The sequence below is a fragment of the Phocoena sinus genome, chromosome 9, assembly GCF_008692025.1.
Source record: "Phocoena sinus isolate mPhoSin1 chromosome 9, mPhoSin1.pri, whole genome shotgun sequence".
Lineage (NCBI taxonomy): Eukaryota > Metazoa > Chordata > Mammalia > Artiodactyla > Phocoenidae > Phocoena > Phocoena sinus.
The window spans coordinates 58,422,009-58,435,812 of NC_045771.1; the positions used below are offsets into that span (position 1 = coordinate 58,422,009).

A 13,804-nucleotide genomic window follows, 5' to 3' on the forward strand; every position below is an offset into this window, starting at 1 on the left:
TATTCTACAGAAAGGAGAATTTGTTTCAGCTGTTGAGGAAGACCCAGGGCAAAATAATTGCTACACTATTATCCCTTTCCCCCCTTGATTTGTTAACTGTTGATAGGAAATGTTGATTTCACCTGAAAAAAACCTGTGTAGTTTGGGAATAAAGTGGAAGATGCGTTTTTCTGTCTTGGAGCAAGGGTACTGAGGGTGGCAGGGTGGGGCAGAATTTCACATGTGAAAATTAAATAGGTATTAGATTGTCTGGGCTTTAATTTTTAAACATATTTTGATGTAAACAAGAAGAAACTGAAGAACTGTTAGGATAATCTTTCCCAAGCTTACCCCCACTCCAGTCTTTCCCATGTCAGTAAGCGGTCCCTGAAGCCACCAGTTGCTCAAGCCAGAAACAGAAGTCACCCTTGATTCTCCTTCTCCCTTATCTTCTCACATGCAACTCCATCAGCATATTCTGTCCATTTTATTACTAAAACCTGTCTCTAATCTGTCCACTTTTTTCTCCATCTCTTCTGCTTTCACCTTTGTCCAAACAGTAAAGTGAATGAGGGTAGGGAGTGAAGAGCTTTCTCAAAAGTACAGATACTTGGGAAAAACTACAATTGGTAGCAGAAGGAAAGGAGATAGAAGAGAAGCTGAAAAGGTGGGAGAAGCAGAATACAATTGGGATAAGCAGAGAATTTAGACAGAAAGGACCAGAGACCTAAGGTTGACTCCCAAGTGTTTCCCAATCTGAAGACAAGAAGGACAGGTGTGAACAGACTGTGAATTCAGGATGTTTCTTATACTGCAGACTATAATATCATGTATAAACTTTTACTTTATACAACTTCCAAATGATTACTGAGATTTCTGTATCATGTTTTAAGGTGAAATCTTCCAGATTAAAAAAAAACTAAACTAAAAGCATATAATAAAATAACTGAGTAATACTTTATAATTTCTTACTCTTTTGTATCAGTTTTTTTGACATTTGTATACATACAAATCAGATATTTGGGTTTTGTTTTGTTTTGTTTTGGGTATACTTGATCCAAAAATCCAAAGGCCAATATTCAAATTCATGGTAATAAAAACCAGTTTTTTCAGTCTTGTAGAGGAAACTGTTCACTTGTTCAAACAAGTCAAATTCACTTTGGAAAATATTTCTCTATCCCACAATCTTAAAAATTCTAGGGCTTCCCTGGTGGCACAGTGGTTGGGGGTCCGCCTGCCGATGCAGGGGACACGGGTTCGTGCCCCGGTCCGGGAGGATCCCGCGTGCCGCGGAGCGGCTGGGCCCGTGAGCCGTGGCCGCTGAGCCTGCGCGTCCGGAACCGCTGAGCCTGCGCATCCGGAGCCTGTGCTCCGCAACGGGAGAGGCCGCAGCGGTGATAGGCCCGCGTACTGCAAAAAAAAAAAAAAAAAAAAGGAAAAAAAAGAAAAAAAAAATTCTAGGAAGAAAAGTGTCTCAGTTTTCTCCAGTGTTTTTCATTAAATGATCTTTAATCTGAACCTAAGAAATATTAATATTTATTCAGTTCAAGGCATATTCATGTATTAAAAGATAATTTTTAGAAGAGTATATGGCATGACTTTCATACAGATATAAAATGAACATGTGTCAAAGCTTTTATTTAATTCATTAATTAATGAGGGAACCAGAAAGATATTACAATTGGTTCAAAGGAGAATTCAAAGAATCACATATATATGGGCATTGGGAGTGGTGAAATAAATTTGCTTAACAAATGTAAAACTTCAAAACTGCTCAGTATCCATAGAGCAATAATCAACTGAATCCCAATGAGATACAATTTGCATTTCTATGGACAAGAATCATTTGCATTACTATAAGTATTATATAACTTACAGCAATGTAAAATAACTCAAAGACAATAAAAGATTCAGAGACCCGATAGAATCTGATAATCTGGTCAATGCCCAGTTTCCCACTGAAGACAACCATAATACCTTGGTCTATTTCTAAGTCTTTCACAAGTTTTCCCTACAAATAATATAAAAAGTATTAATTCCCTGTGCCCCAATGCATAAAATCTGGAGGGAGAGGAATGAAGAAGAGGAAGATAAACATAATAACTGAGTAGATTACAAGGCACAGTGGGATATGTCCCAAAAGAACTGATAGTTTCCCAATACACACAATATGCACAAGGAAGGAAGATATCTGTTCTGATTGGGTGCTGCCTTGTGCTGAAGGCATACTTAGCATAGACAGAAACAAAGTACTGTGACAAATCAGAGGAGGGAAAGAGTTACATTCCCACAAGGAGCCATGGGGCTTAGTTCATGGAAGAGGCAAAATGTAGCAGGTCTTTAAAGGAGAAAGTTTTTCTGATCGTGGTAACCATTTCACAAAGTATGGGTATATGTGAAAAATCATCACGTTGTACACTATAAACAATTTATTTGTCAATTATACCTTATTAAGGCTGGAGGGGGGAAAAAAAGAAGAAAGATTTTAAGTAAGTAGCATATGAGGTACAGGGCGGAAAGTATTCAAGCTAAGGGAATAGTAAGAAAAAAAGCAACAGATATATAACGTTCCTGGCTTGTACTCTAGCATGGTTGGATAAAATGAGAACTAAAGAGAAGGAATGGAGACTTAGGCCAAATCACAGACAACCTTACACGTATTAAGAGGCTGGGAATTCATTTTGTTGCAGTAGAGAACCACCAAAGTTTTCAAGCAGGGAAATGATAAGATCAAATAAAGCCTTAGACAAATAATTCTAGAGGCAATTGGTTAATAAGGGATTGAAAAAGTGAGACGTTAAAGGTAAAGAGGCCAGTAGAAATGTGTTGCAATGATCAGGTTGGAGCCTAAACCGGAGCATTCTGGGCAGAAGGAAAGAGTTTTGAGGACAGAGTTAACGAACAGAATACAGTTATTCACTAAGTGATTCTAGGCTTTTGACTGTGCATTCGTATCAGTTAAAACTTAGAGCATATTTATTTAGTTATAAAATATGCACTACTCTACCAATGAACTAATCCATGTAATCTGAAACAGTCATACATATTCACAAATTTTTTTTCTCTCAAAGAGAGAGGTTTAATTCATGTTCAGATGCTTAATTTATAAATGGCTTGTTAATTTTGATGGCTTCATATCTGTAGTAACTCTCATCTCAAAGCACTATACATTTACAAGCAAGACCCATGGTTTACAATGAGTGGATGTAAATTCTTATTTCAAATAATCTCGATAATTTCGTAATTCTTCCTGATTTATTACAGATTTACGTTGTTCATATATGTATGTCAGGTATGATATTTGTATGTTATATAATCTGCATATAATCTGTGTCAGGTATATATTATGATATATACACATACTTCTTTTTTTTAACTATGCAGCTGATGAAGAGTTTATTTTAGGAGAAGATTCCATGCTGTATATTCTTCTTGTTTGATAGTGCTTATATGGTTAGAATCATCTTCAATTCACATCCTCCATGGGGATTTTTAAAGCCACTTTCCATTTTGTGAGTTGAAGTAAGAGTAGATAATACAATCTGTGAATCCATTTGATAGGCTCATAGGCACAGTATGCTGAAAGTCAACAAATAAGGGAGCTCTTGTTCATCTCTCTCCCCCATGTGTGAATTTCCACTCTCCCCTCAGAATTCCTCTTCAAGTGCACTTGACATGACTCTACATATAGACCAAGTCAGAGTACCAGGGGAAGTCCTTATATTAAATATTAATGAAGCCTTATTTTATTGTATCTAGGAATGCTGAAATAACTTGCTGGGCTCACAATGGATCTGCTCCTGCTTAGTCATGCCATGTCAGCAAACCAAAACTTAGAAAACTTTCATATCTCTATAAATGCTCTGCTTGAGCAGAAATGCAGTATAGCCAGTCAGCCAACCCCCAAACAGCAAGCCAACTCTAAGCTCTATCCTCATTTCCTTGTTTCTTCTCATCCCAAACAAGGATGACTATGTGGCCTCAGCCAACCAGATATTTTCTATTTTTCTCTTCCTTGTTCTTTATTCCTTACCCTATAAAAGCTTCCATCCCATTTTACTGTTCTCTGAAAGGAGACTATCCACTTCATGAAGTGTTAAATAAAGTTTGTATCACCTAAAATGTCTTCTTTTAATCATTTTTTAACAGGAATTAACTATAAATAGAAGCTTTGGTAATTTGTTCTCACTATCCACTGGCTTACCTTATGAACACACCTCCCCACTGAAACCCATACTTTAGATATGGCAGAGGAGAAAGAAGATGAGTCAGAGTAGCAGAAATGACTTGAAGGATAGTGGTGGCAAGATGAAATGGTAACCATAACAAGATGAATGGTTTTGGAAGGAAAAGAAAACTGGTGTCCAACACACTGAGTGTGAGGTACCACAAGACACCCAATGAAGCAGTTTCTGAGGTACGTGAAACAGGTCTGGAGCACATAACAGGAATCCAGGTTTCATGCAGGGATGCAGTGTGGTAGCTGTAGTGTAGGTTTCCCAAGAAGAAAAGCAGGCAAACACTTTCATATAAGGGTTTGAAAAAGCAAGAGGGCTGACTCTTCTTGGAGATGCATGGGAAAGAAAAAAAGAGAGCCAGAGGGTGTAGTGGTATGGAAGTCAAAAGAGAAGATTTTAAGAAAGCAAATATGTCACAATGCTACATAGGTCATGAAGGATAAAGCTAAGATAAAGACATTGGATATGGTAATTTAGGATGTGGTTGACATTTGAAACAGTGGTTTAGGTAACGGAATAGGAGCAGAAGTCAGTTTCAAGTATTTAAAGAACCAATAAGTAACCAAAAAAACAAAAAAAAATCGGAACAGTAACCATAGACTGTTCCTCCAAGAAGTCTGATAGTTAAAGGAGAAGACAGACTGTGTGGTGAATTAAGGAAGGTGCTTTAAATAGGAAGCATTTGAGCTTACGTGTTGGGCAAACAGTGAAGAGGGAGAAATTGAAGGTAGAAATAAAGAAGGGAAACTTATGATACCAGGTTCTCAAATGAAATTTTATTGACACAATCAAGTACACAGATGAAAGAGACAGCTTTGGGAAAGAAGAGGAAGAATTTTTCAAGTCAGAAAGGAACTATAGTTAATTATACTGTATTGCTTATTCAAAAGCTGCTAAGAGAGTAGATTTTTAAAGTTCTCATAATAAGAAAAAAAATTCTGTAACTAGGTATATATGCATGGTGACCAATGTTAACTAGAGTTACTGTGGTGATCATTTTGCAATATATACAAATAGCAAATCACACTGTACACCTGAAATTAATGTAATGTTATATGTCAATTATACCCAAATTTTAAAATCCCATCAGTATAAACAGTAATGAAATGGACACAGTGGAGCAGGAACAGTTTATACCAAAAGATTCTCACCTCAAAACTGAGCTCCTCCTATTGTGCTGGCTGGTCCTTTTCAGTTCTTTTTCCTGTCTTCTTTATCCCCATGACCTCCTGTGGTACAATAGGAAATAGATGTTTGGTTAATAAAAAAAAAAGAAGAAGGGAAGGAATAAAGTGTAGTCAGGTTTTTTTGTTTGTTTTGTCTGTTTTTGTTTTGCTTTAAGTAATTCATGGTTGAAAGACTTCCTATAAAATGGTTTCTCTTTTTCTCAGATTATTAGGGTTGACGTAACCTGCTGAGCATTAGTTAACATTCTGGACGGTTTAGGGATAGACAAATAAACATGGAGCCACTAACTAGTTTTTAGCATCATCAGATTTGAGTTTAAGAAAGTTCCGTCTGGTTAGAGAATGGCAGGGAGATGTAAGATTGAATTTTTGAGCCAAACATGAGGAAGATGATTTTAAGGGATAAAAAATGCAGGCAAGAAATCATGCCTTCACCAAGGTAACAACCAGGGAACGGAGAGGAGGCAACAGATTTGAGAGTTATTTAGAAGGGAGAATGGAAGTGGAACAAGTGAAGGCTGAAAAGACAACACTATTCTTTCTAGAACTTGTCAGAGAAGGAAAGAGATGGAGAGGTAAACACACAGAAACACAGTCCATGGATGAGCTTCACTATCAAGATAATATTATTGGTGGAAGGGAAACATCCAAGAGAAAGGAAAGTTTAAAGAAGACACAGAGAGAGGATGATTGACATAGGGATAACTGATGGAGTCATCAACACCCCCAAGAAAGGGGGACAGAAAGAGATTCAGAGCAGAGGAGAGGGATTAGCTTTAAACTAGTGGGAAGGAAGGAGGTCCACAAGCTATTTACAACATTTCAGAAAGCCTTCTGGAAATTGCAGTTAAATAAAATGTCAAGTTTCTTTACTTTTGGCAGGCATTAAATCAACCCTGCAGGCTAACATTGGTTATCGTACGCTGATCAGAAATTCTAATTTGCTGTTGATGACATCCTAGAAATTTCTAGGATGTGATTGGTAGACCATATACTGTTAGCAGAGTTATTTATCTGTTTTTTACAATATCAGATTTAATTCTTCCAGCATGTGGAACCTTGGATCAGAAGAATGACAGCCAAAATTAAGCGACCATTTCCAGGGAACAGTGCCTAGTGTTTGTACACTTATTTAGCTTTATTTCTTATCAGCATTACATCCATGACAGTGATGTATGTGATTTCATTTAAGTGACAAAATCTTTCAAGATATGGGGTCCACGGATAAAAACATAATAAAAGAGTCCTTAGATGAAAAAATTGGGATGACAAGATCTGTACAGTCCCTTCATATCTAACATTCTATCATTTTAAGAGGGGCCTATAAACACAAGTTCAGGAATGGCTAAATGGGAAAGTTGCAAAGAACACCTGAAAACACCCTAACTAATCAATAACTCACTCTGAACAAGTAGAAAGGGAAGCAATGTAAATAACCATTCCCACCTGGAAGGCAGAAAAGGCGAAACCAAAAGGAGAAAAGAAAACATGAGGGAATAACAAGCTCTTAACCAAGGCAAAGGTGTGCTGCCTGTTTTGATAACCACGGACATTAACCAACTCCGGGAGCAGGAATGACTATCCTGAGACGCTTTTTCATGTTGGCCCATCCTAGCCAACCCTTGTGTAAACAAAAAATTAAGAGTGGGGTTCTTTTCTCACCACACCTACACTAAGCTAAGCTTCTACTCTGTACTCTTTGTACCTTCTACTCTGTACTTTGGTAGAGTTTCACCCACTGGAACTGGGCAAAACCGAGGACTTTTTTCAAGTTGCAAGAGGAAATGGGCTTCAAAGCAACGAGTTAAGACTGGTCTTTACCCGTGGGTTGGGTGCTAAGGCTACCAGCAGTCTCTACACTTGGCAAGCCTGGGGGGCAGCCAGACTGACCAGATAGCCTGACGATAAGCCCGGTAACATTGGGGTGGCCTTCGCACCCTGCTGGGGCAGGTTCGGGAAGTAGAAAGCTCACGAAAAGGTGCTTTAACGGAAGGAGGCAGTGGAGTGATGTGTACTTGTCTTCCGGAACAGTACTTATATTGCCCCCACCTGGGCTCAGGTAGCGGCCAGTAAGCTAATTGAAGCCCCTGGCTCGCGCTCGGGTCGGGTGTAACCCTGCTCCCCTCTCCTTACATCCCCATGTCTCTGCCGCCACTGCCGCCGCCTGCCGCCGCCCGTGACCCGGTGACCCCGGAGGTCCGTCTGGGGCCCGTGACCCCGGAGCACCCGGCATCCGGACCCCCCTCGCAGGCGCAGCCGCTATTAAGACAGGAGGCTAAAGGGGAGGAGGAGGAAGGGGAGGAGACAGGCGTCCAGGGCGCCTGGGGAAACGGCACGGCGGAGCAGCGGCGGCGGGGCTGGGGTGAGGCCGCTGAAGCGGTCGCGGCCGAGGAGGGGCAGGTAGAGGCCGGGGGCACCGCGGGGTCAGGCTCCCCGGCGGGCGGCGCGGGTGGCGGCCGCGGGGAGTGGCGGCCGCTCCTCGCCTGGCTGCTGCGGCGGCGGCAGCTCCAGTGCTGCCCCTGTGCGGCGCCCCTTCCCCGTTCCGCCGCGCGCTGTTGTCATGGAGGAACCAAGATGGCGGCTCTGGCCTACAACCTGGGCAAGCGGGAGATCAACCACTACTTCAGCGTGAGGAGCGCCAAGGTGCTGGCGCTGGTGGCCGTGCTGCTGCTCGCACTGTGCCACCTCGCCTCCCGCCGCTACCGAGGTGAGCGGGCCCTCCCCCTGCCCGGGCCGGCTGGGGGAGGAGGCGACGCGGAGGCTGGAGGCAGCTCCCCTCGCCCGACACACGCCCACGCTCACGCGGCCGCCCGCCGGTGCGCCCAGCCCGCGGGGGAGGAGGTGCCCCCAGGTGGCCCGGGCGGCGGGCCAGGCGCCCCCGACCGACCGAGCGGACCCCAGTACAGGCGGCCACGGGTAGAGAGCCCATGGTCCTGCGCCCCACGAGCAGCCTGCGCTGCGGGCGGGGGCGCTTACCCGGGCCTGGCCCAGTGGATGCTGGGGTCCCGGCTCCTGCGCGGGCTGCGCCGGGGGAGACGCGCCAGGCCCGGGGCTAGCGTGCAGGAGGCGTGCAGGCGGCCCTCCGGGGCCACCCCCGGGCGCGTGAAGGCCAAGGCCGCCCTGCAATGGGGCACCTCCGCCCCAAGTAGGGTCACCCATTCTGCGTCCTAGGGGATCAGCTCTTTAGCTTTTGTTTTATCCGGCCTCTGCCCTGGAACAGAGGGGCCAAGCTGTTTGACAGCGGCATGGGCCGCCCCATTTTCCTTTGCCGCCGGGTGACAGCTGGCAAAAGATGCTCTTGGCCAAGTGGAGGAGGTGTCACCCAGGCTTTGTGATTCAGAAACGTTTAAAGCGTTCTGGTTGCACACTTTTTACAAAGTGAAGCCACTGGGGCAGATATTTGAAAAGAAGTTACAGGTTGACAGGAGTTGAGTTGGGCTATGAAAACAAGTTGGAAGCAGTTTGAGAGGAGGTCTTCGGTGTGGGTTTTGAGACTGGTGTAAAGAGGAAAAGGAAATACGACCTCCTTGTTTCAGAACGAATTATTCTTCAGTCATAAGGGGCATTTACTTGTCCTTGTTGATTGATTTTTTTCTTCGTTTTCTCTGTAAAAATGCTACTAGGTTAGAGTTTGACAGGCTGAGGGAAATTAATAACGATAGGATCTTTTATTTGTGGCTCTTAGTATTATCGAAGCCATTATCTGGACAGCTCTTGGTGATTGTGAGATTAATTGGTCAAGATGTAATGTGTAACAGGTGCGCATTTAACGCATTTCCAGTTTAACTTCACACCTACTTTGGCAAAATATCCAGTAAAGAGGCCACTGGAATCTGAACTCTTCTCATTTTAGGGAGTCTTTCAAAGTGAAGGACATTTTGATCAATTCTGCTGTTTTGTTTCTGCAATGCTTGAGAATTAAAATTCTTATACTCTAGTACCATAGTGGATGAATAGCCCTTTATATAAATACACTAAATCGATTGAAAAAGATAAATTATTTATACCCTTTTGGCCTTTCTCCTCCAGCCTCCTATAGATCACTGCCACATGACCTGGTAAGACTTTGTTTCATCTGCAGTTGCTGTAACAAGTCCAACACTTATATACACAAAATAAAACTAGCAATTTGATGCATTAATTTGTGGTAATTTTAAAGAAAACTTTCTGACTGCTATCATTTTATGCTGTTTTGGTATAAGATGACAGTAATCTAACTCAATTTTATGTATGTGGTAGTGGAGATAAATTTTATAACTGGGATGCTATGGTCCTAAATGTAAACATCTAGTGCCCCTCACCTCCCTTTTTAAAACTGTGCTTTTATCTTTTGATAAGCTTGGACCCTAATTATTTCATCCTTTCAAGTTCTCTCATTAGCAGGGAAAATAGAATGTCAGATGGAAACTTATGAGTCAGTGTAGCAATCTGGGATTGTTTATAAAGCCTCCTCCAGAAGCTAGTCATCAGCTTTCGTAGGTGCTTTAGTGTCTTGAGTGTGAAGCAGTACACCTGGTGTGTGTACATGCCCATACTGAATGTCAAGAACTTGAGCCAGAGACAGTTTGGGAAAAATAACGATCTTACCAGGCACTTTTTAGCCAACCTCATGCTTTGGCAGTGTGAAACTGAGTCAGATGCTGTGCCTTTCACACAAGGATAACCATACGCTTGAATCATAGTATCATAAATCTTTAGAATAAGAAAGGACCTTATATTAGATATAGAGGTTTAGGCTATATATTAAAATCTTCAATGCATGCTTATGAGTTTGCCTCAGGCAAGGTAGACTGAATGCAGTTGGAATACACATATTCAGTATCTCTTGCTTTACGAACTACAGAAAGTAAAACATTACACACTACAGGAAGTAAGGCTTGGCAAAACTACAGGCTATCATTGAGCACTTATTATATGCCGGGTGCTCTTCTACTAAAGGTTTTACATCTTTTAACTCATTTTGTCTTTACAACCAGTCAATGAGGTAGATACAATTACCAGATTTCATCCTCCCCTCTTCTTTCCCCCACCTTTTTTAGTATCTCTGTAATCAAGATGAGTTTTTAAAACTTTGATTGCATGTCAAAGTTTAATTGATAACATTTTTCCTACTGTTATCTAAAATAATGGTGTATTTTATAATCAGTGGTCTTAGATTCAGCTAATTACAGTATTATTTACATTTTAACCTTTTTTTTTTTTTCACATTTTAAAAATGAGGCATGAGAGGTTAAGTTGCCTAAAGATACAGTTAGTCTGACTGAGCTAGGATTTAAAACCCAGTTAGTCTGCCTCATGTCATTATGTTATATTCTGACTTTCTCAGAGCCTCTTAGACAGTGGTGATGTATAAAAGGTGGAGTGAGAAAGCATTTTCCAGCGGGACATGGGTTAAACCATTTAAAAATACCAATTCAGCCTCACAGTGCCAGACAAGAGTTTTCTTATCCTTTTTCCAGTAAATGGTGATTTCTAAAAGTTGCCTGTGTAAAGCTTACTTTTTATTACCTATGTTTATCTTTTTTCCTTCTTCCGGAACTCCAGGCTCACAGTCCACATATGCTTTGCGCTTTTGCATATCTCACAGATATCTGATTTTCTCTGTCTGCAATGACCTGTCTCTCTCCTTGAAAGAAAGTACAGATTTTTCTTTCAAGTCCTGGTTCGGATGTCACCAGCACAGAAGTAGGAATTAGGAATTCAGTGTTTCTACAGTAACTAGTACACCCTTATCATTTTGTATTATAATAATTTGTATCTGACAGCCCCACACAAACTTTGAGCTTCCAAGGGTATTTTATTCATCTTTTAAATCATCAGAGCTTAACACACGGTAGGAACTCCATAAACACTTATTGAATAAATAGATTTTCAAAGTCCTCATTTCCTTCTCTTTTCCTCCTTGCATTTCGTTCTTTTGGTTTTGATTTAATTTCGTGTTCTAATAGCATGTTCTGATCTCAACTTTAGAAGGTAGAGTTTTGTGGGGGGGGTTGCATTCTTAATATTATTTTCACAAAATAGAATGACCTTTAAAAAAATATTCTTTTAATTTTATTTTTTCTAAATTTTAACATTACTGAATCACAAAATGTCCATTAATATTGTGATTACAGACTAAAAACATCATTTCTGTGACAAGAAGCCAGTATCTGTAGCCTTAAGGGTAGTTCCAACCTAGATGAATTTGAATTTTTTAATAAAGTTAACTTGCTTCAAACGTTTTAATTTTGTTGAAATCTAATTCTAATCTAATTCCTTTCTACCACTAGGGATATTAAATGTTAAATATTATTGCATGTTTTGGAGAAAAATAAGTTCAAAACTTCAGAAGTTAAAGCAAGAAAGAAGTAGCTCTAGGTCTCTCAGCCTTTTCTTTCTTTGCTAGAAAGATCCTCATCTACATGACACAACTTGTAATGAGGCACTCCTAGCTTATCTAAAGAAAAATGTATATTGTGATTTTTCAGCACAGACGAAAGTATAACTTGCTGAATTTTAGGCAAATAAAATATTCTGCAGATCATATTGTAAACTCTATGATCTAGTATTTTCATGATGGATAGTAAGAAACGCACAGCCTTGGCAGGATGATTAAGTCTAAAGTTTCAACGTGCCAGAGGTATTCTATTCAAAGGAAAACAAAAGCTACGGTTTATTTAGCACATCAGATGTTTTCTTTAGTTCTATTTTGTTTTTCAGTTTTTTAAAAACTTGTTTGTCTTTTTACTTATTTTGTTTGCTCTTAGTATTTTTCTATTATAGAAAAATCATGCATGAAAACCTGAGACTTTAGGTTGACAAACCAGAATGCTTATGCTTAAGATAACAGAATGAAGAGGAAGACAGCTATTCATCTAGATAATCTTTGTATTGGAGATAGCTGAAGTAGATAATTCTATCCCTTTAGTTGCTTTTTTTTTTTAATTGTGTTCTTAGCTTGATTTATCTGAGCACTTGGTGACTTTCATTTCACGCTGGTTGTATTAAAGTAGCTGTCAAAATTATATGAAGCAATTGAAAATAATGACTGCATTTTGGTTTTTTTTTCTTTTGTTTGGGGTGCTTCTGGGTAAATTCTGAAAGGAAAATAATGTGCTAGCAGATGTTTACATGTAGTTAGTATACATAATAAAAATGTGGCACATTAACTTATTTTAACATTTAGATTTACATTTAGTGATTTGATTTTAAAAATATTTCCTTCCCAGGAAAAGAGAACTAGTTTTAGAGTATGGAATTTTGTGGAGTTTTCTTTTTTAGATCCGGTTAATTTTTTAAAATCAGATAATAATAGTATTTATTATTACTACTACTTTCATTATTTTGCTGACAAATATATAAAAGCCAGTCTCCTCTTGCCTTGTCATTTATCTAATTAGCAATTCTTTTACTTTCCTAACAGTTCGTCATATTACATTCTCTCTATTAAAATAGCTGGTGTAATTTCTGTCTTTTGAATGGACCTTAACTGATGTGATACAAAGACTATTAATTTCAGATACAAGGATTATTTTTTTTTAATTTGCAATATAAAATATATTATGAAGAGTCACCATTAACTAGCATTCATTACCAGGTTAAGAACTTCTTCCCTGGAAAGACTAGTAGTCTCTACAGTACTGTGTTTATAGTGTCTTTTGGTTAGTGGCAACTTCAAATCTGTTTTGCTATCAGGTTTTTCTAATGTGGGTTCTTGAGATTAGAGCTTTTGTTTTCTACTAGCTGAACTACTGAAAAATAATGTCTGAGTAGTAATATTGAAGAGAGGAAGAAGAGTTTGGCATTTTAAAACATATTTTCTGGTGGAGAAAATTGGTTATTTTAAGATGTTGGTATGGTACTTCAGTCTCCACAAAATCATATTCATAACCCATAGACATGGTTAACAAAGAGTATAGTCCCACACACTGAAGACTGATCAAGGTGTGTTCCTGTTTAGGCTTCTATTAAAAAACAAAAATCAAGTAACAACACCACCAAAAAAAAAAGGAAGGGATGAAGAAAGAAAAGGAAGAAAAACTTCACAGAATTAATACCAGTTATTTACAACTTCATATAACCTTTTAAGAAAATAGATGGGTTACTAACTTTTCACTTAGTTTAATAGATGTATTTAAAGAGGTAGAAGTGGTATAAATACGGAATTTTCATCCTAATTTTAAACATTTACTAGATTTTTAATAGGATTTTATTAAATGGCCATTATAAAAGAATGCAGCAGGAGTGCTGTTTTTAGGAAATAATTGTGTGTTCCTTTAGTCCTTTTTTTTTTTTACTCCTCGATTGTATAGCGTAATTTTTTAGAACTAGAATTAGTTTTTAAGAATTGGAAAGAATTAAGAACTGATTATTTATAGTTTCCTTAGATGTTATTAAAAAATCTTTCAAATACAGAAA

At 39.4% G+C, this 13,804-nt stretch overlaps 1 protein-coding gene across 1 annotated transcript in view; it reads left to right on the forward strand.

The window, feature by feature from the left end:
- The first annotated feature begins 7,711 nt into the window (after positions 1–7,711).
- CASD1 (CAS1 domain containing 1) overlaps positions 7,712–13,804 on the forward strand; it is a 74,143-nt gene continuing 68,050 nt past the window's right edge. Inside the window, exon 1 of the mRNA XM_032643533.1 lies at positions 7,712–8,111. Coding sequence (XP_032499424.1) covers positions 7,979–8,111 — 133 coding nt within the window. The 5' untranslated portion in view covers positions 7,712–7,978. The remainder of the gene's footprint in view (positions 8,112–13,804) is intronic.